This window comes from Lemur catta, chromosome 2 (genome assembly GCF_020740605.2).
Source record: "Lemur catta isolate mLemCat1 chromosome 2, mLemCat1.pri, whole genome shotgun sequence".
Lineage (NCBI taxonomy): Eukaryota > Metazoa > Chordata > Mammalia > Primates > Lemuridae > Lemur > Lemur catta.
Window position 1 is genome coordinate 20,843,147 of NC_059129.1, and position 19,514 is coordinate 20,862,660.

Below are 19,514 nucleotides of genomic sequence, written 5' to 3' on the forward strand. Positions count from 1 at the left end.
TAGCCGCACTAAGCCCCGCACGCGCCTGCGCAGAGTGGATCTGGACCTCAAGCCAGAGTCGGAAAGCCCCGCAGGGTCCGTGTGAGCTTGTCTGCGCATGCGCACATCCGATGGAGGCAGCTGAGCCAGGGACGCTAAGCACTACTGGAGACGCACGCATGCGCATGGTGGCTCTAGGCGTTAGAGCCTTTGTGTCCTCTATTCCCACTTAGCTGGCTGGGCACTAAGCTCGGGCGGCCAGTAAGTGTCTGCACGTGCCTGTATAGGTGTCTTTAGCCCCAGCGACGTTTGTTTCCCCCTTGCTCAGCTTGGCCGTGCAGCCCCGGGCGCCCCTCACCTCGAGTTGGAGGTCGCGGCTCCTCATCACCGCCATGTTTTTTTCCTCACTGAGCTGGGCGTAGCGCAGGGCTAAATTGTAGTTGTCGTCCTTCACCTTGACCAGCTCGTCGTTGTAGCTGTCCCGCTCCTCCTTCATCTTGTAGTACCGCTCCTGGAAGGTCAGCAGCTCCACCCGGGTCAGCGTCAGCTGCTTCTTCTCATCCTCCAGCTGCCGAGACTTGGCCAGCAGCTCGCACCGCTGCAGGTCCTTGGCCTTCATCTGCTGCTGCAGCTTGATGACCTCGTTCATCAGGAAGTGCGTGAGGCCCTCGTGGCCCTCTTCCACTGTGGAGAGGGGGCACCCAGTCAGGCCTGAGGACTGGCAAGGGGAAAAAGGAGGTTCCAGATGCGGGGCAGGTGTCATTCGTTCACTCATTCACTCACCAGCATTTTGCTGAGCTCCTACTACCCATTAGGCATTGGGGATTCAGAGTGAGGGAAATGGCCGTGGTCTTGGTAGAGCTTATGGTGTAGTAATGTGGACAGACATTAAAAAAATCAATGATCATCCGCAAATGTAACTACAGACTATGAGGACTTCACAATGTAAAGGGATAGGGAGCTACGAGGGTGTGTAGGAGAGAGAAAAAAGGGGCTGGACCATGTAGGGTCTTTACATGGGAGCAATGGAAAATGACCAAAGGATTTCAAATGGGAGGGTAATGAGAGGAATGGAGAAAACACTGGAATAGATCAGGAATGGACGTAGGGCGTTGATGGGTTGTGTGAGTCTGGACTGGGGTTAGTGGTGGAGATGGAGAGAAGAATGATTCAATATTGTTTAGGAAGAAAAATTAAGAAGACAAGATGCCTAAGGGCTCTGTCCCGTGGGACACTAGCAAGAGAGCAGCCAAGGCAAGGACAAGATCCAGAGGGTAGAATGAATTTTTGTTCCACCCCAGCACCATTCGTGATGCGTGTTCCATGAACACCCACATTTCTTGTTCCCTGCTTCAGTTTGTCCCTCTGTCACCTACCTTTCATCATTAGGCAAAATAGGCGGTTGGCAGTCCCTAAATCCTACATGTCACAGGCATGTCATCAGAGATTTAGAACTGTCCCTCTGCTGAAGGGACACACACACACACACACACACACACACACACACACCTCCTATTAGAGTGCATATGTTCCTGAAGGCAAAGCCACTTACCCACAATGGTAGAGAATCTCCGGGTGGGCTCCTTCCCAGTCACCAGTTTGTACAGTTCTGGGTAGTAAAATTCCAGGCTCTCCAAGAAGACCACATAGCCCCTTTGCCCTTTGGTATGTAGAATGTCCAACAGTCGGCCTAGGGAAAGACCAAATCTCTCTGTGAGAAGAATACATGTCTAAATGGAAGCAAGTCTCCATATCTGGTCTTATCCTAAACTTAAATCCCTCAATAAACTATAAGAAGACAGTCTCACCACATTCTGTCACTCCTAAGTTGTATCTTGAAGTCCACATAATGTATTATTATAATAAATCAAGGTGCCAGGTGCTCAGCAGGGGTTCAGTGAATGTTCATTTCCTTTCTATAATAAGTTGGTAGAACCAGGATAAATGGACTTGCAGCCGCAGGAAACCAATAGTTTTAAAGAGCTTCCCAATTGACCAGGGCTAAAATGAAGCATACAGGCACCATCTCTTCTGTGACTGAAGCAGGCTAGAAGCACAATAACAGTTATGGGATAATATGTGGTTCTCTGGGATTCAGAGCAGGAAGGCAAATATTTGGTTGGGGAGCTAGAAAAAGTCATGGGAAGCAGGCACAGCTCCATGTTCTTCTTTGGGATTATTAGAGTATGGAAACATCATTAACCTAAATGTAATTTCTCCAGCAGTTTCCAGTGTCTATACTACTAGTTTCACTTATTGCTTATGTTTCTTGGCCCTTCCTTAAGCATTTTATTTTCAGATATATCTTTACTTGAGGTCCTAAAACTCAACCTTTTTCTGTAGGACAGACACAATAAATAAGTTTTATGTTATGTCAACTCTGATTGTTTGGTGAAGCTGCCTGGAGCACTGTTTTGAGAAGGATTCTAAAGTTACATGCAAACTCAGTGGGAACCCATGTTGTGATTGATTAGTGATGTCTGCCATTGATACAAGAGTCACAGCTTAGAAGCTGGTTATCGGCAGCAGCTGGGGGACAGTGATTCTCAAACATTTTAAACTGTGATCCACAGAAAGAAGTACACTTTACATTGTGGCCTAGTGTCCATACATAAAGTCTATAAACATATATATGTATATACACATGTACATATAAAAACTGAAACAGGTTTCACAAACCATACCTATTATCTTTACTGAATCTGATAAACTGCCATAGCCCCAAGTCAGACTGGAAAAGTCTAAGGACCCCTTCTCAGAATAATATTTTTAAACAGATTAAATACATCAGATTACAAGGGAAACCAATTATAATAAAATACAGTTATCAAATATTAAGCAAATTTGTGATTCAGTAATAAATGTACTTCTTTATTAATACATTAAATAACAAGATCTCTTGGCAGGTCTAATAAGTACTGTAATTTCAAAGGAGAGATGAGTGTAAATGGTATTTTGAGAGATCTGCAACAGCTGTAATGTGATATGAAGATATCTGTAATTTTTATTGTTGACTAAATCACAGGAATTACTAATCACTACTGTAATTTGTTGCCTACTGACATTCTTAATTGAAAGCAATGCTAATTTCAGTTTAGGCTGTAAAATAAAGATGTGATTCTCTCCCTATGTCTCAAGTTCATGGATCCTCTAAGCTCTAAACATAGGCAGCTTGGCTGGGGGACAAGGGTTGATGGTGGTCTATGGACCCCAATTTAAAACTCCTGGACCTAGAGAAACCTCATTTTGGTACAGCTAATGGAAGGGTGTGTCCTGAAGCTGCCCACCCTCTTCCCCCCAAAGCACTTCTAAGGTTACCTGCCCGGTTGATCTTGGATGGCAGCATGGGAGCATTGAGCACTTCATCTTCATCTTGCTCATCAATGACCTTGCACTGGCGCAGGTAGGGGGTGAGCTTGGCGGGGTTGATGTAGCGACTTAGCATGTGCCGGTTGCACTCCACATTCTCCCACAAGGCGTCCTCCTCATCCTTCAGCGTCTCCATGTAGTCATCCATCTCTGGCCCTCCTCCTTTTAGACATAAACCCCAACAAGCTTAATAAAAGAGCCTCACAGGAACAGCTCTATAAACTCCTTTGGAGTGATCTCTAGAATATATTGTTAAGTTAAAAAAAAAGTACTGTACTGAAAAGAAAAATATATATAGCATTCTACCTTTTATCTAAGAAACGAAGGGGATATGAATATAAAAAATATATATTTCCTTATATACTAAACATAAACAATGGAAGGTTAAGCCATAAAAAATTTAAAAGATTATTTATAGGGGAGAGAAGGAAAATCCTGCAGTTGGAGCATACCCTTTCCGTCTGAGGTTTTATGTCTTACTAAGAATGTTTCGCTCCCAAAACAATATATATTAATACTATTGTTTTTTGTTTTAAAATTTCACATAAATGGTGTTATACTGTAGGTTTCCTTTCTAAATGTGCTTTTTCCCCTCCGCATTTTTTTGAGATTTTTCTAGGTGGATACATATAGATCTAATTCATTCATTCTTAAAAACAGCTTTAATGAGATATAATTCACATACCATATAATTACTGACTTAAGGTGTACAATGTTTTTTTAATATACTTGTGAGGTGTGCAATCATCACCACAATCTAATATTTGGAATATTTCTGTCCTAGCTAAAAGAAACCCAATTCCCATTAGTATTCACTTTTTTTTTTTTGAAACAGGGTCTCACTCTGCTGCCTGGGCTAGAGTGCAGTGGTGTCATCATAGCTCACTGCAGTCTTGAACTCCTGTGCTCAAGCAATCCTCCTGCCTCAGCCTCCCAAGTAGCTGGGGCTATAGGCGTGTGCCACCACGCCTGGCTAATTTTTTACTATTTTAGACATGGGGTTTCGCTGTTGGCCACGGTGGTCTAGAACTTGAAGTGACCCTCCTCCCTCAGCCTCCCAAAGTGCTAAGATTACAGGTGCTAGCCACCACACCTGGGCATTAGTCACTCTTGACCTCCTCCTACCATCTCCCTCATTAGCAACCACTGATTTACTTTCTATCTACAGATTTGTGTGGTCTTTTGTCACTAGCATCTTTTACTTAGCATAATGTTTGCAAGGTTCATCCAGGTTGAAGCATGTGTCAATACTTCATTTCTTTCTTTTAAAAAACAGCTTTTTTGAGATATAATTCACATGCCATACAATTCACCTTTTTAAGTGTACAATTCAGTGGTTTCAGTATATCACAGGGTTGTACAACCATCACCACAGTCAATTTTAAAACATTTTCATCACTTCAAACAGAAACCTCATACCCTTTATTAGTCACTCCCCATTTCCCTTCAATACCTGTGCCTCCAGCCCCTAGGCAATCACTAATCTACTTTCTGTCTCTATAGACTTGCCTTTTCTGGACATTTCATACAATGGATGGTCTTTTGTGACTGGCTTCTTTCACTCAGCATAACGCTTTCAAGGTTCATCCATGTTGCAGCATGTATCATTATTTCATGTATTTCAAATTGCCAGGTAATTTTTCATTGTATGGATACACCACGTTTTGTTTATCCATCCACCCGTTGATGCACATTTGAGTTGTTTCTACCTTTTGTCTACTATGAATAATGCTGCTATGAACATTCATGTATGAGTTTTTGTGTGAATGTATGTTTTTATTTCCCTTGGGTAGATACACAGGAGTGGAACTTGTGGGCCAAATGGTAACTCTATGTTTAACATTTGAGGACCCACCATGCTCTTTTTCAAAGAGCTATATCATTTTACATTTCCACTAGCAATGTAGGAGGGTTTTAATTTCTCCACATTCTTGCTAACACTCCCGGTATTGTCTGTCTTTTTATTATAGCTATTCTACTGGATGTGAAGGGGTATCTCAATGTGGGTTTGATTTGCATTTTCCTAAAGTCTAATGATGTTGAACATCTTTTCATGTGCCTATTGGCCATTTGTATTGAGAAATATCTATTTAAATCCTTTATCCATTTTAAAATTTGATTGTTTGTCCCTTTTCTATTGAGTTGTAGGAGTTTGTTATGTATTCTGGATGCAAGTTCCTTAACAGATATGTGACTTGCAAATATTTTCTTCCATTTTGTCAGTTGTTTTTTCACTTTCTTAAAGGCATTGTTTATAGCACTAAAGTTTTAAATTTTGATGTTGTCCAATTTATTTCCTTTTTCTTTTTTCACTTGTGCTTTTGGCACGTATCTAAAAAACTCAAGGTGATGAGGACACACTACTGTTTTTTTCTTAGAGTTTTATACTTTAGCTCTTACACTGAGGGCTATGATCCATTTTGAGTTAATTTTTGTGTATGGTGTGAAGTAAGGTTCCAACTGCATTATTTTATGTGTGGGTATCCAATTGTCTTAGCACAATTTGTTGAAAAGACTATTCTTTCCTGATTGAATGATCTTGGCACCCTTGTGGAAAATCAACCCACCATAAATGTAAATGTTTGTTTCTGCACTAGCAATTCTATTCCATTGATCTATATGTCTATCCTTATTCCAGTACCATATTGTCTTAATTACTGTAGATTTGTAATAGGTTTCCAAATTGTGAAGTATGAGTCCTCCAACCTTATTCTTTTTCAAGATTGTTTTGGCCTCGATTAGGTGCCCCTTACAATTCCATGTGAATTTTAGGATTAGTTTGCCAATTTCTGCAAAAAAGGGAGCTGGTATTTTGATAGTGAATCCACTGAATATGTCGATCAATTTGGGGAGTATTACTGTCTAATAATATTAAGTTTTCTGATCCATGAACATAGGATGTCTTTTTGTTTATTTAAATCTTCTTTAATTTATTTCAGCAATGTTTTATAGTTCTCAGTGCACAAGTCTTATATTGTTTTGTTAAATTTATTTCTAAGTATTTTATTACTTTTGATGACTTGTAAATGGGAGTTGTTTTCTTAATTTCATTTGTGGAATATTCATTGCTGGTCTATAGATATACAGTTGATTTTGTATATTGATCTTATATTTTACAATCTTGCTGAAGTCATTTATTTGTTCTAATACTTTGTTAGTAGTTGCCTTACGATATCCTACATATAAGGTCATGTCATCTGCAAATATAGATAGTTTTATTTCTATCTTTCCAATCTATATGCCTTTTATTTCTCTTTCTTTCATAACTGTCCTGGCTAGAACCTCCAGCACAATTTTAGATAGAAGTGGTGAGAGTGGACATCCTTATCTTGTTCCTGATCTTAGGGGGAGAGCATCCAATCTTTCATTATGAAATATGACTTTAGGTGTAGATTTTTGTTGTTTTTTAACCAGATGTTTTTTATCAAGTTGAGGACATTCCCTTACATTTGTGGTTTGTTGAGTGTTTTTGTCATGAAAGGGTGCTTGATTTTTCTGTATCTTTTGAAATTGTCATGTGGTTTTTATTTTATTGATATGATGTATCACACTGACTGATTTTCAGATGTTAAACAAACTTTGTATTCCTGGCATAAATCCCACTCAGTCATGGTGTATAATTATTTTTATATGTTGCTGGATTCAATTAGCTGTTTTTTTAAATTTTTGCATCTATATTCATAACAGATATTGGCCTATAGCTTTCTTGTTCTGTGAGGTCATTGTCTGGTTTTGATATCAGCCTAATACTGGTCTCATAGAATGAGTTAGGATGTGTTCCTTCCTCACCTACTTTTTGGAAGAGTTTTTAAAGAATTGGTATTAATTTTTCTTTTGTCATGTAGGACTTACACTAAGTCCTTAAGTGAAGATATCCAGGCATGGGCTATTTGTAGATTTTTTTTTTTTATAAATTCAGTCTCTTTTGTTATTATAGATCTATTTATATTTTCTGTTTTCCTTGAGCCAGTTTCAGAAGTTTGTGTCTTTCTAGGAATTTGTCCATTTTATCTAAGTTATCTAATTTATTGGCAGCAATTGCTCACAGTTACTTTCAGAATCCTTTTTCTGTCTGTAAGGTCACTTATAATGTCCCTTCATTCATTTCTGATTCCAGTAATTTAAATCTTCTCTCTTTTTTCCCTCAGTCAGTCCAGCTATAGGTTTGTCAATTTTGTTGATATTTCAAAGAACCAACTTTTGGTTTCATTGATTTTCTGTATATTTATTTCTGCTCTAGTCTTTATTATTTCCTTCTTTCTCCTTGCTTTGGATTTAGTTAGCTCCTGTTCTTTTTCTAGTTTTGTAAGGTGGAAGGTTAGGTTATTTATTTGAGATCTATTTTTCTTTTCTTTTCTTTCTTTGTCACCCAGGCGGGAGTGTAGTGGTGTGATCATAGCTTACTGTAACTTTGAACTACTGGGCTCAAGTGATCCTTCTGCCTCAGCCTCCCAAGTAGCTAGAACTATAGGCATATGCCATTATACCCAGCTAATTAAAAAAATTATTTTTTGTAGAGATGGAGTTTTGCTATGTTGCCCAGGCTGGTCTGGAACTCCTGGCCTCAAGTGATCCCTCTGCATCGGCCTCTCAAAGTGCTGCGATTATAGGTGTGAGCCACTGAGCCTGGCCCTTTCTTCTTTGTTAATACAGGCAATTATAGCTATGATTTTTCCTCTGAGCACTGCTTTAGATGCATCCTGTAAGTTTTAGTATGTTGTGTTTTCACAAGCACATTTTCTAATTACTAATTCCCTTGTGATTTTTAAATTTTCCTTATGAATTTTTCCTTGATTCATTGGTTATTTAGTAGGAGTGTGCTGTTTAATTTCCCTATATTTGTGAATTCCCAAATTTCTTTCTATTATTGATGTTTAATTACACTGTGGGAAAAATATACTTCATATCATCATAATCATTTCAAACTTCTTGAGGGTTGTTTTATGGCCTAGTATACAATCTGTCCTAGGGAATGTTTGAGGTGTGTACTTGAGAAAAATGTATTATTCTGCTGTGGTTGGAGGAGCATAGTAGTACAGTTGTGCTGCCTGTTAGGTCTAATTTGTTTACAGTCTTGTTCAAGTCTCCTATTTCTGGATCTTCTGCCTAGCTGTTCTATTCATTATTGAAAGTAGGGTAATAAAGTTGAATTGGGTATTTCTCCCACCAATTCTGTCTTTGCTTCATGTATTTGGAGCTCTGTTAGGTGAATATATGTTTATAACTATTATATCTTGCTGGTGGATTGACCCTTTTATCATTAGGAAATCTTCTTTATCTATAATAATATTTTTATTTTAAAGTCTACTTGGTCTGATATTAGTGTAGCCACTCCAGCTCTCTTATGGTTGTTGTTAACATGATATATTTTTCTGTCGTTTTACTTTCAACCTCTTTATATCTATATACTGTAGACAGTATATAGGTGATCTTGTTTTTTTTTAAAATTCACTTTGATAATCTGTGACTTTTGCTTGGTTTATTCATCTTTTAACTGTTGTATATTATTCCATTACAAGAATACACTATTTATCCATTCCCCTATTATGGGATATTTAATTTTCCCTTAGTTTTTCACTTGAACAGTTAGCACTATTTGTAATAGGAAAAAATGGCAACAATCTAATTGCCATCAGCGGATCCTCCTGGTTCTTTTGTACTATACTCTATAGCATTTTAAAAGGATGTGGTGACATGAAAACATCCCCAGATACACTGTTTTAAAAAAAGTAAATTTCAGAATATGTACAATATGAACTTGTTTATGTAATCCAACACAAAGCAAGACTATAATTATATAGACGTATGTGTGTATGTGAGTGTGTGTGGGGGCTTTGAAAGGATCTGATTACAGCGGTTATATCTGGGAAGAGGGATGAGTTCAGAGGCAGTGACCAACTCTGTTTCAGTATTTTACAACAAGCATATATGTATGCATTACTTGTATAGTCTGAAAAACAGAACAGAAAAGTTAACAGAGATGAAAGCCAAGTCTAGAGCAGTAGCCACACTAGCGCTTTCCTACCACATCCCCTCTGAAGGCCACAGCCCTGATACCTTGTTAGTACCAAATAACCTCTCTGGCCACGGCCACCTGACCTTCTCCAAGGAGGACCAATTGACAAGCTGGGTGGCAACGGTCAAATTCCTGGATTCGGAGATTTCCTGCGTGGTGGGCGGGCGAGTCTGCCATGGAGAATTGAGCTGGAAGGTTGCGTTAGGGCAGCCACAGAGGCCGGAGCTGAGCCAAGTGAAGAGAGACACAGGCAGGTCAAGGCTGTCGGGGCAGAGAAAGGACAAGCACGTAGAGGAAGCTGCCTGCTGACCACAGGGCTCTGTGAGAAGGGTGGCGGGGTCGCCTCTTGTGGTGCGGAACTCAGTTCCTGTCCCAATGAGCCTTGGGCACATGTGGTTTCTGGCCCTTGTAGGCCTTCAGTAACCTCCCCACCCACTACTTTAAGATATTTTAAGTGGAATTTTTTTCCATGCAACCAAAGAACCTTGAGTGAAAATATCTATTTGCTGTTATGAGCAACAACCAGATTTAAAGTGATTAAAAACGAGGATTTGGGTCCCCATTCAGTCCAGCGAAGTTTGTATAGACAATAACAACTTTGCTTCACAGACCTAAGTCTTAATTTCTATGAGCCGTTTTGCCAGCACGTGGCACTGGCTACCTGGGTCATCGGTGAGGGTTTACATCCAGTGCAACATAAATATGACACGACGATGGCTCCTTCTGACAGTGTGTCAGCACGATCATTTTCGTTCAGAAAGGAAAATGTACTTGCCTTTATTATTTTCAAGGAGTTGACATCCTATGAATTTGATTCAACAAATTATTTATGGAGCAGGTGGCAGACACTGCCGGTGTCTCTCCACACCACCCTCCTCCTCTTTCTGCTAACAGAATCCCCATTTTTTTTTTTTTCCAGGAATCAGGCAGCCTCGTGCTCTAGGGAGGCCAGATATCTGAGCTGCAAGGGGTGGATCTTGTTTGGCCTCTACCAGTGGTTTAGGAGGAAGCACACAAAGTGATTTTGGCCCGTTCAGCCTGCAGGAAAGCGCACGGGGGGAGGGGGGAGTGATTTCGGTGGTTTTCCTTGGTCTTTAACAGGAGCACAAAGGAGGGTCACTCCATCATTGAGCTTGTGGGTCTTGGTGTGTGAAGGTGTATGTGATGCTTTGGGTCACTGCACCCAGCCTGTGACCTGAGGACCCACCTGAGGCCAAATGCTAACACCCCCAGGGTGGCAAGGCTGAGAGATGGAAAGGCCCCGGATTCTTGATGTCACCTGCTGGGCACTGCACTAACCAGCTCTGGACCCCTCCCACCTCTGGATTCTTTCATCTGTAAGGTCATAACTGCCCTTTGCCCTAAGCCATGTGAAGTTGGGTTTGCTGTGATCTGCAGCCAAGGCCTCCTAACTGGAAAATGCATCTGCTTTGTGCAAAGACTCACCCAGCACTGTGAATGCACAAAAGAACCCAAAGTCAGGTGTCGAGAAGCTTCTACCTTTTGGGCAGTCAGAAGGTTTGTGCCTAGGAACTCTCTACACAGCAGCTCAAGGCAGGGAGACAGGCAGGTCTGGATGGACTGGGAAGTATTTCTCACCGGCCTCTATGGACAAGGAGGTTGTAGTTGGCACATGTGAACCCCCAGTTCCAAGAGAACTCAGTGTCACAGACTGGGGTGGTTTATGCAGCCACCAAGCAGGACAGGAAATGACCCTCCTAGGTCAGGTGTAATGAAATCACAGACCCTCAATTTTGTTGGAACTTGTCCCATCAGTAACAGCCCCACACAGCAAAGCCACTTGGCAACCAGCAGTCAAGTCGAACTTGGGCAACCTGGTCAGTTCCTATGTGCCCAGGTGAGAGGGCCTCCTCATCCTCAGCTGACTCCAGCGTCTGCCCATGCTAAGCCCTGTGCGAGGATTCGGTCCCTGCACTGCGAGGTGCCCAGAGTTGGGTGGCGAGAGTCGGCTGCCCACCCAAGCCTCTGCAGCGCCCTTGGAGGCCTGCAGGGGGCAGAAGCACATGCAGCTGGCAGAACGGGACGTGCTCCTGCCTGGGTGGCCCTGTGTGCCAGGCACCGTGTCCTACCCTTTCTAGAAATCATCTCATTTAATTATCACAGCCGCTCCGAGAGGTGGACGTGCTCATCTCTGTTTTGTAGACCAGGAACCCAAGAAACAGAGAGCCTACACACCCACTCAGGGGTGCACAGCAAGTCTAACTGGGATTCCTGCCCAGACCTCCCGGTACAAAGGCTCCCCCAAGCAGGTAGCGTTTTGAGCAGAGGAAGAGGTAAAATAAAGCAGCCGAGTGAAGGATTAGAGTTCATACAGTGAACAACCCAAGCTGTGAAGAGTGAAGATCTGGGTCCATCTGTTCCCACTTGGAGCGGCAAAGAACAAGAACGATATGGCACCTCTTCCCCCGCAGGGGCTCACCTACAGACACTTGTTAGTGGTTGAAAAAACTTGAGGATTGGAAAACAAGTTGGCTTTACCTAGTGGGGTTGAAAACACACACCACACAACCATGGGTATAATCCCTGGGGAAATCTGTGCGCCAGGAGACCTGTGCAAGAATGTTCAACAGCGGCATCGTGCATCCAAGAACCTGGAAAGCACACAAGTATCCTGCGGCGACAGAGTGGGTGAAAAACCTGGAAGTTCACCAATGGCACACTCTACAGCAGCGAAAACGCAAAGAAACACAGCCACGTGCGTCAGCAGGGACGGACTTTGGGAACATGGTGCCGAGTGAAAAAGCAAGTCACAGGAGACGTACGAGATGAAAATGTCTACATACATTTAGAAAACATACAAAATGAAACTCTGCTGTTAGGGATATATAGCAAAACAATCCCGGCAAGCAAGGAACTCATACAAATCAGGATGGTGGCTCCCCTGGGGAGGCGCAGGTAGAGAGATGTGACCTTGGAAGGATGCCCAGGGGACATGGCTTCAGCTGGGCACACAAGCGTCCATTTTGCTGTTCTTTGTCTCAGCGATACACATTACCTATATATATTTTTGTTTGTACGAAATATTTCATGGGTAAAAACTATGGGGAGTGTAGCCAGCCTCAAAAGGAACAGAATGTCTCCGACACAATTTGAAATGTATTTTCCTTTCCAAACACTTCACTGTAACTCAGCCTGATGCAGTCGCATCACCTGGGACGAGCCCAGCGGCTCGTGTCAAGCTCTGGGCAGTTTCTGTGAAAGCAATTTGCCCATAAAAGCACTGTGAGACGCGGAGGCTCTGAATTTGCACAGCCCCCCGGGCCGGATGGTCTGTGCTTACCCTCAGTCTTGGCCAGAGCTGCGGCAGCTCTGACCCAGCCCACGGCAGGGTTTAGCTTCCAGTCTGAGCCAAATCGTAGATGACACCAGTCTCTCCACAAACAGCCGAAAAGCAAGCTCAGGCCCCCCCGGCTGTGTTGCTCACCTTTACTTGGGAAGCACAGGGCATGTTACCCACCCAAGGACAAAGTCTGTGACAGCCACTGGGCTCACGTCCCTCGCTTGTGCATTCAAGATACCTATGGTGTGGCTGCCTCTCGCTCTTACACTGAAGTTCAACATCTGGATTTTGACCTGCAGGTCCTGCGTGATTTGCCTCCTGCCAGCCCCACGATCTTGTCCTGGTTGCATCCCAGGCATGCCAGCCACCTCTCTGTCCACCCCACTCTGGCGAGTGTCAGAGCCTGCTTCCTGCCCCTCCTCCCCTCCCAGCCCCTGCCACGTCTCAGGTGACCCTAACTTGCTATTTCGTCACGTAGAGGGCTACCGTATGCAAAGTACCTGGCATGGAGCAGGTGCACAGGGCGCAGGCGCTGCTATCCCGTCATTGGGTCTGACTTCTACACCTTCTGGCTGGATCTTGTCTTCCCTCGAGCCAGGCTCCCGCTGGATCCGGAGTGGGGATGGCCAGGATCTGCGAAGAAAGCGAAAATCAGCCCTGGAGCAGGGACAGAGGTCAAAGAGAGGGGACCCACTCAAGTATCAAAGGGATGCTCTGCTTTGGAAGAAAAAGCCGGGAAGGCCAGAGGTGCATGTCACCCCAGGTGACGTTGACAGGGTGGAGTGTGCCGGGGGCTGCTGAGGGAGGAGGGCTTCTGGCCCACCCAGGGTGTGGACACTCAGAAAGGCACTGACCGCAGGTCCTGAGACCCCGGGAATGGCGAGAAAGGCAGATGGGAGCCTTGGGGGGTCTTCACAGGGCTTTGGGACAAGCACCTGCAGAGTGGAGATGCTCTAATCAGCTCTTAATTCATGAGGTCAAAAGCAGCAAACCCTGTTCCCGAGCCCAGAAGAGTCCCCTGCACTGTGAATTATATTTTCAGCCTTCAGCTTGCCATGGTTTAGGCAGGCACATGCCATGGCAAACCCACACTGTAATTTCCCAAGGGTGACGTTCCTTATGGTGACGACAAGGCCATTGTTAGTGCCCTGCTCAGCCGCTCTAGGAGCCCAGCTGGATTTGGGTATTTCGGGGAAGGGCAGAGGGAAAGGTGGTGTTCAGACCCTGGGACGGTGAGGAGGACGGCGGCTCGGAGCCCTGTGGGGAGGCCTCAGGCTGTTACAGCAGGACAGCTCCACTCAGGAGTGACGGGGACCCTGGGACGCCACTGTTTAATCAGGAACTTGCTTGGTTTTGGCTTTGAGGACTAATCACAGGTGACATTAGATCTCACAGGGCTGACAAAGCTGCTCATGTCGGGTGTCAGCTCAGGTTGAAGTGAGCTGTCAGAGGCCCTCGGCCCGGGGGAGGTGGCACGATGCGCGTCTCCAGAGGACACCGTCTCCTTGGTCTCCTCCTGGCCTCCCTGCTCCGTGGCCGGGACAGGGGCAGCCGCACAACTGCCCAGGGCTGGGGCCAGGGCTGCGGAGGAGGTGGTCTGCAGAGCCGAGGGCCCTCGAGAAGAGTGGCAGAGAGTGGCAGAGAGGTCCACACGCTCATGAGCAAACGCAAAGGGAAGTTGGACTTTCTGCATTTGCATTTTTTTAAAAAAGAGAACATGTGTTTCTTTTATCATCGGAAACAAAGGCTTTTAAAAAAGATTGTAAGAAAGGTTTTAATTGCAAGAAAGGGAGAACAGGTCTGCACTGCTAGCCTTGCTATTCTGCCTTCCCACCATGTCAACACAGGCTGGGAAACTGAGGCACAAGAAAACCACTAATGAGGCCGCACTGTTTCTGCCCTTAGAATTTTGATTACAGCATTTGAGAACTTGGTCCTGAGGTCAGGGAAGATTTCTAGGATTGAAAAGTCAATCTCTTGATCACTCACGAGACTGACTTATCTGCCCCACATTCACCAGACGAAATGTCACCCGCCAGGCTGAGAGACTGTTCACGGTGCTCCAGGTACTTTGTTACACGTAATCGACAAACCTCAAGAACTCTTTGAGGTAGGTGGTGGTATCATCCATCATCATCATCATCACTATCTTACAACCAAGAAGGTAAAAGCTTGGAGAAGTTCAAGGTCACATAACTAGCGTAAAAGGTAGGATTTGGACCCAAGATTCTCTGACTTTCCCTTAATTACTACTACACGGCACCTAGAACTACTTTTTACAAAGAGTTTACTTTTTTAAAGGGCTGTAACCAGAAAGTGTGTCCACAAAAGCTCCCTGAAATGTCACTTTAACATGTAAACTTAAGATAGAATGAAAACTGAGCTCAAGGTTAAAAAGAACAACTGTTGCTTCTCAAAAGCGGAATCACTGGCTTGGTGGATGGTAAATGCCCTATCCCTGGTGTTACCCAGGCACGATCAGTGCCCAGTCGCGCCGCAGTGGAGCCCCTTCGATGACAAACAGAACCCCGGTTTTTGTTGCCTCCCATTTAAGAATAGAGAACCAAAGATCACTTGATGGTTGAGGAAAGTGTCCACGTGAAAGGCAGAGATGGAAAGGGACAGTGATACAAGGAACCCGCAGCAAGCAGACAATGCACAGAATAAGAGAAAACTTAAAAAATGCGACCCGATAATTAAGATCCACCAGGGGGTGAGCTAAGACATTGCGTCTAGACAGCAGTGGTAGCGGGTACTGTGAAGGCGACAACCAAGGAACGAGAAGGAGTTCTTGGCAATTAAAAATAAGGCAGAAGAAATGTAAAATCAGTAGAAGAATTGGAAGATAAAGTTGAAGAAATTGCCCAAAAAGTTAAATAAAAACTTAAAGAGGAGGAAGAAGACAAGGGGGTAAAAATGGGTCAATTCAGAAGGTCTAATATCCAATAAATAGAAACCCTAAAAAGAGATTTTACAGATTGTGTTTCCTCCTTGTATATGTTTTGGGGATATAATACCAATTAAGGGATGAAATGATCAGAGAAATAATTTTAGAGAATTCTGTGAGTGTAAGAACATAAGTCTTTAGGTTTCAAGGATCCTTTCTTTGAATGCTTAGTACAATAAGTGGAAAAGAACCTTCCTAGAGCATGTCATTGTGAAATTTCAGGCCACCAGCAAATTGGAGAAGACCCTAGAAGCTTCCAGAGGGAAAATGTCAGGTTATATGCAGAGGAATGGAAGCAAGCGTAGCGTCAGATCTTTAATAGCAACACTGGAAGCTGGGAGACAGGAAGGCAATGCCTTTACATTTTCAGAAAATACTTTTTAACCTTTTTAACTTAGAATCCTAAACCCATCCAAACTATTACATGTGAAAATAGAATAAAATGATTTTCAGAAAGGCAAGAACTCCAAATATTTATCTCCTATGTACCTTTTCCTTAGGCAACTACTAGAGGATAAGCTCCAGTGAAATGAGGGAGTAAAGCAAAAAAGAGGAAGGTATGGAGCTTAGAATGCAAGGAACCTACCTGGAGAGAGCAGCAAGGAGAGTTCCAGATGGAAGTGAAGTAGCAAAGAGCAGCTGGCCAAGATTACAGCAGGATCACGGAGGGTCCACCAGCGAGAGTTTGCCAGGAGAAAAACACTGAATGGTTTTCTGATATATTTGAAAATTTAGCGAATAATGTTGTTAGGCAAAGGACAGATCTGAGAGTCATATGTGAACAAATTTTAAAAAATGAGCTAATGCAAAAAAAAAAAAAAAAAGAGGCAATATTAACTCCAGGAGAAACAAAAATGCAGACAAAAGAAAACAATCACAGTGCACAGCTTGCCTCAGCATGAATGATATTTACCTAGTCACAACAATGTAACAATCAGAGATGATCTAAGGTAAGAATTATGACCTAATGTAACGAAAGAATGGAGGAACAGGAGTGCTTGGAGTGGATTATTAGTGAAAGACAGATAAATTCTCATCTGTCTAACAATATGTGAATTGATAACATCTTAACACTAATATATCAATAAACAGCAATGTAAAGCATATTGTTTAGAAATAGCAGGTGAATGACAGAAGTAAACAGCACTGAAGAGTTAGAAGTGATTGCCTTTGGGGATCAGGACTGGGAATGGTGACCGCCGGGTTGGGACTGAAGTTTTTCTTATAAGACTATTTTACTTTCTAACTTTGCATGACTCATGTATTACTTTGATTGAAAAAAACAGTAATAAAAAATAACACATGTCAATCATTAGAAATATGGACAATGCATTTAAATATGAAGAATCAAAGAGTTAGCCTCATTCTCTGCACACACATCATGTTCTATTTGTTATAAAGCTTGTAAGACAGCTCACTCCTTTACAAACTGGAAGTGCTGTGTGCCTTGTTTAACCTTCATAGAAGCTCAGTCAGGTAGGTTTTATTATTCCCATTTTATGGATGAGAAAGTAGGATCAGAAAGGTAAATAATGGGGTGAGATCTCACAGTCAGTAAGTGGAAAAGCAGAGATTCCAACTCAGCCCTCCCAGACTCAACACTGTCTGATCTTTATACAGCTAGTAATCATCACAGCCAACATTTATTAAGCACGTAAGGCTGGTGGCAGGCATCCCTCCCTTCCTTAATGAAAAAAAAGAAGCCCCTCCTATTCCTCAATACCCGCCCTAAAACTGCAACAAAGAAATTCCTCACTCTTCACGCCGAAATCTTCCCGCCAAAGAAACCCTCATCCCCCAGCCCAAAAAACATATATAAACCCACTCAGACTTCTAGGCGGGGCGACTTTTCGCGTCTCTCTCTCTCTCTCTCTCTCTCCCGGGACCCAAAAATCTCGCCCGGGCCCCACTCTCGGGACCCGTTATCCTCACTCGGGAATGCTCCAATAAAGCCTCTTTACTTATTATCCCTTTCAGCTCTACTCGTCTTTCTCTGGCACCGGCAAATCCAAAAAAATCTTACAAAGCATAGCATTTAATCTAACCAATTAGATCCCACATCTTCCTCTTTATTATTTTAATCCCTCGTTTTGCTGGAGCATATACTCTAATAGCTGCTTCTAAAAAGGTGTATGGAGTTGCTTTATGCCAAATACTGTACTAAATGCTCTGCGTGGATCTTCTCATTTAATACGCTCAACACTATGAGGCAGATACGACCACTGTCCTCATTTTGTAGATGAGGAAACTGAGGCACAGAGAAGTCCAGCAACTTGCCATGTCTGTCTTATCTCTGTATCCCTGGTAGAACTTAGCATGGAGCCTTGTGCTTAGGAGGTGTTCAATATATATTTGTTGGGTGAATCAATAAAAATAAATAGCAAATCTTGAATAAAATAAACAGTGAGATTGCTATTGCTTTAGATCCAGAAAGCCCCTTGAAAACGAGCTGTTTTGGGGAGACAGGCACCTCTTCTCTCCACGAGCTCCCCCAGCGCAAATGCTTTGAAACCAGAAGGGAACCAGCAGTCTCTTAGATAAACGCATCTCTGGCTAATTGATGTGCCTGGATGATTGCAGTGAGCGGCCTGATGTGCAGGGTTTAATTATTCCAATGTAACCTCCACATAATTGAAAGGACTTCTGGCAAAAAAAAAAAAAAAAAGGAAAAAGATTATTTAAAAGATGATCTACTGCCTGTGAGAGAGGACTGAAGAGACGTCAGCATACGCCCGGCCTCCAGCCATCACAGCCTTTTCAGCCCTGAAATGAAAGCTGTCTGGGAAGGCCCAGAGTCACCCCCCTCATGCACCCTCCCGCTGAATCTCCTTCATTCCTACAAAAAGGGCACTTACAGAAGCAGCTAGAAAATCCCCCCTGCTAGACTCTTCCCTCATATCCCAGTTAACTTTTTAACCTCTCTCTTTCTCAGCTCATTCAACCGAAATATTGAGATGATAACATTTCCCATCAATTAACATGTGTACAGCAATCAGTAGAGCTTCACTGATACATATTTTGAAAGCAGCAATTATCATTTTAAATTCACAGCGGAGTGGCAGACACCGCCAGCTGCCGACCCAATATCCATTCTCTCGTACTTATTAAAGAGCACCAATTTTGTCTGGGGCAGTACCATGCCCACCTAAGAAACTATTTCCCGCCTCTCTTGCAGCTAGAGGTGGCTTCTATGACACAATTCTGGCCAATGAGATGGAAGTGGAAGTTTCTGGGTGAGACGTCTAAGAAGGCGCTTTAATGGAGGCAGAACCAGATGAAAAAAGCCTTTTACTTGTCTTCCCACCTGGAATGTGCATGTGATGCTTGGAAGCAGAGCAGCTATCTTGTGACCATGAAGACAAGGCCACACTCTAAGGGTGGTCAAACAGGATGCTACAAGAATCTTGGGTCTTGGGGGACAGCCCTGGACAACTAACCTTTAAGTTCTTGGCCCATGAAAAGACTAAAATCCCTAGTATGTATAAAATCTGATTATGTTTCTATTACTTGCAGCTGAAAACACTCCTAACAGATACACACAACACATCTTCTAAGTCACGTGGGTCCTTAGCCCTCAATTCTGAGCAACTGCCTCATCTGGCTATTCATTCCCATCCCTTTCTTCCAGGCACAGTACTGGCGTCAGCAAGTGATCCAGAAGGACTAAGTACCACCCACGTATACAGTGCTGTGGGGGTGAGAAACCAATGACTCTGGGAGTGCCTAGATAACATACAACACCATCATCCTGGCTCCTGGCACGCAGGCAGGACGATATATTTCCCTTGCCGGTTGTGGCCCTGTCTCAAATCCTCAGCCAGGCCCCTCATTTTCAGTCAATGCAGTCCCTTCTCCAGCCTCTGTGACGCCCACTGCACTGCCCACCACCCCCAGGCACGCCT

General features: G+C 43.4%; 1 protein-coding gene across 5 annotated transcripts in view; it reads right to left on the bottom strand.

Annotated features, from left to right (window-relative positions):
- The window catches only part of CARD11 (caspase recruitment domain family member 11), a 60,541-nt gene that overhangs the window by 32,407 nt on the left and 8,620 nt on the right, over window positions 1-19,514 (bottom strand). For all 5 annotated transcript variants that reach the window (XM_045541234.1, XM_045541233.1, XM_045541230.1 and 2 more), the window contains exons 2-5: window positions 13,166-13,298; window positions 3,298-3,510; window positions 1,532-1,669; window positions 338-663 (exon numbers count right to left, since the gene is read on the bottom strand). In XM_045541234.1, the coding sequence (XP_045397190.1) occupies window positions 338-663; window positions 1,532-1,669; window positions 3,298-3,510; window positions 13,166-13,172 (684 nt within the window). In that variant the 5' untranslated portion in view covers window positions 13,173-13,298. The remainder of the gene's footprint in view (window positions 1-337; window positions 664-1,531; window positions 1,670-3,297; window positions 3,511-13,165; window positions 13,299-19,514) is intronic.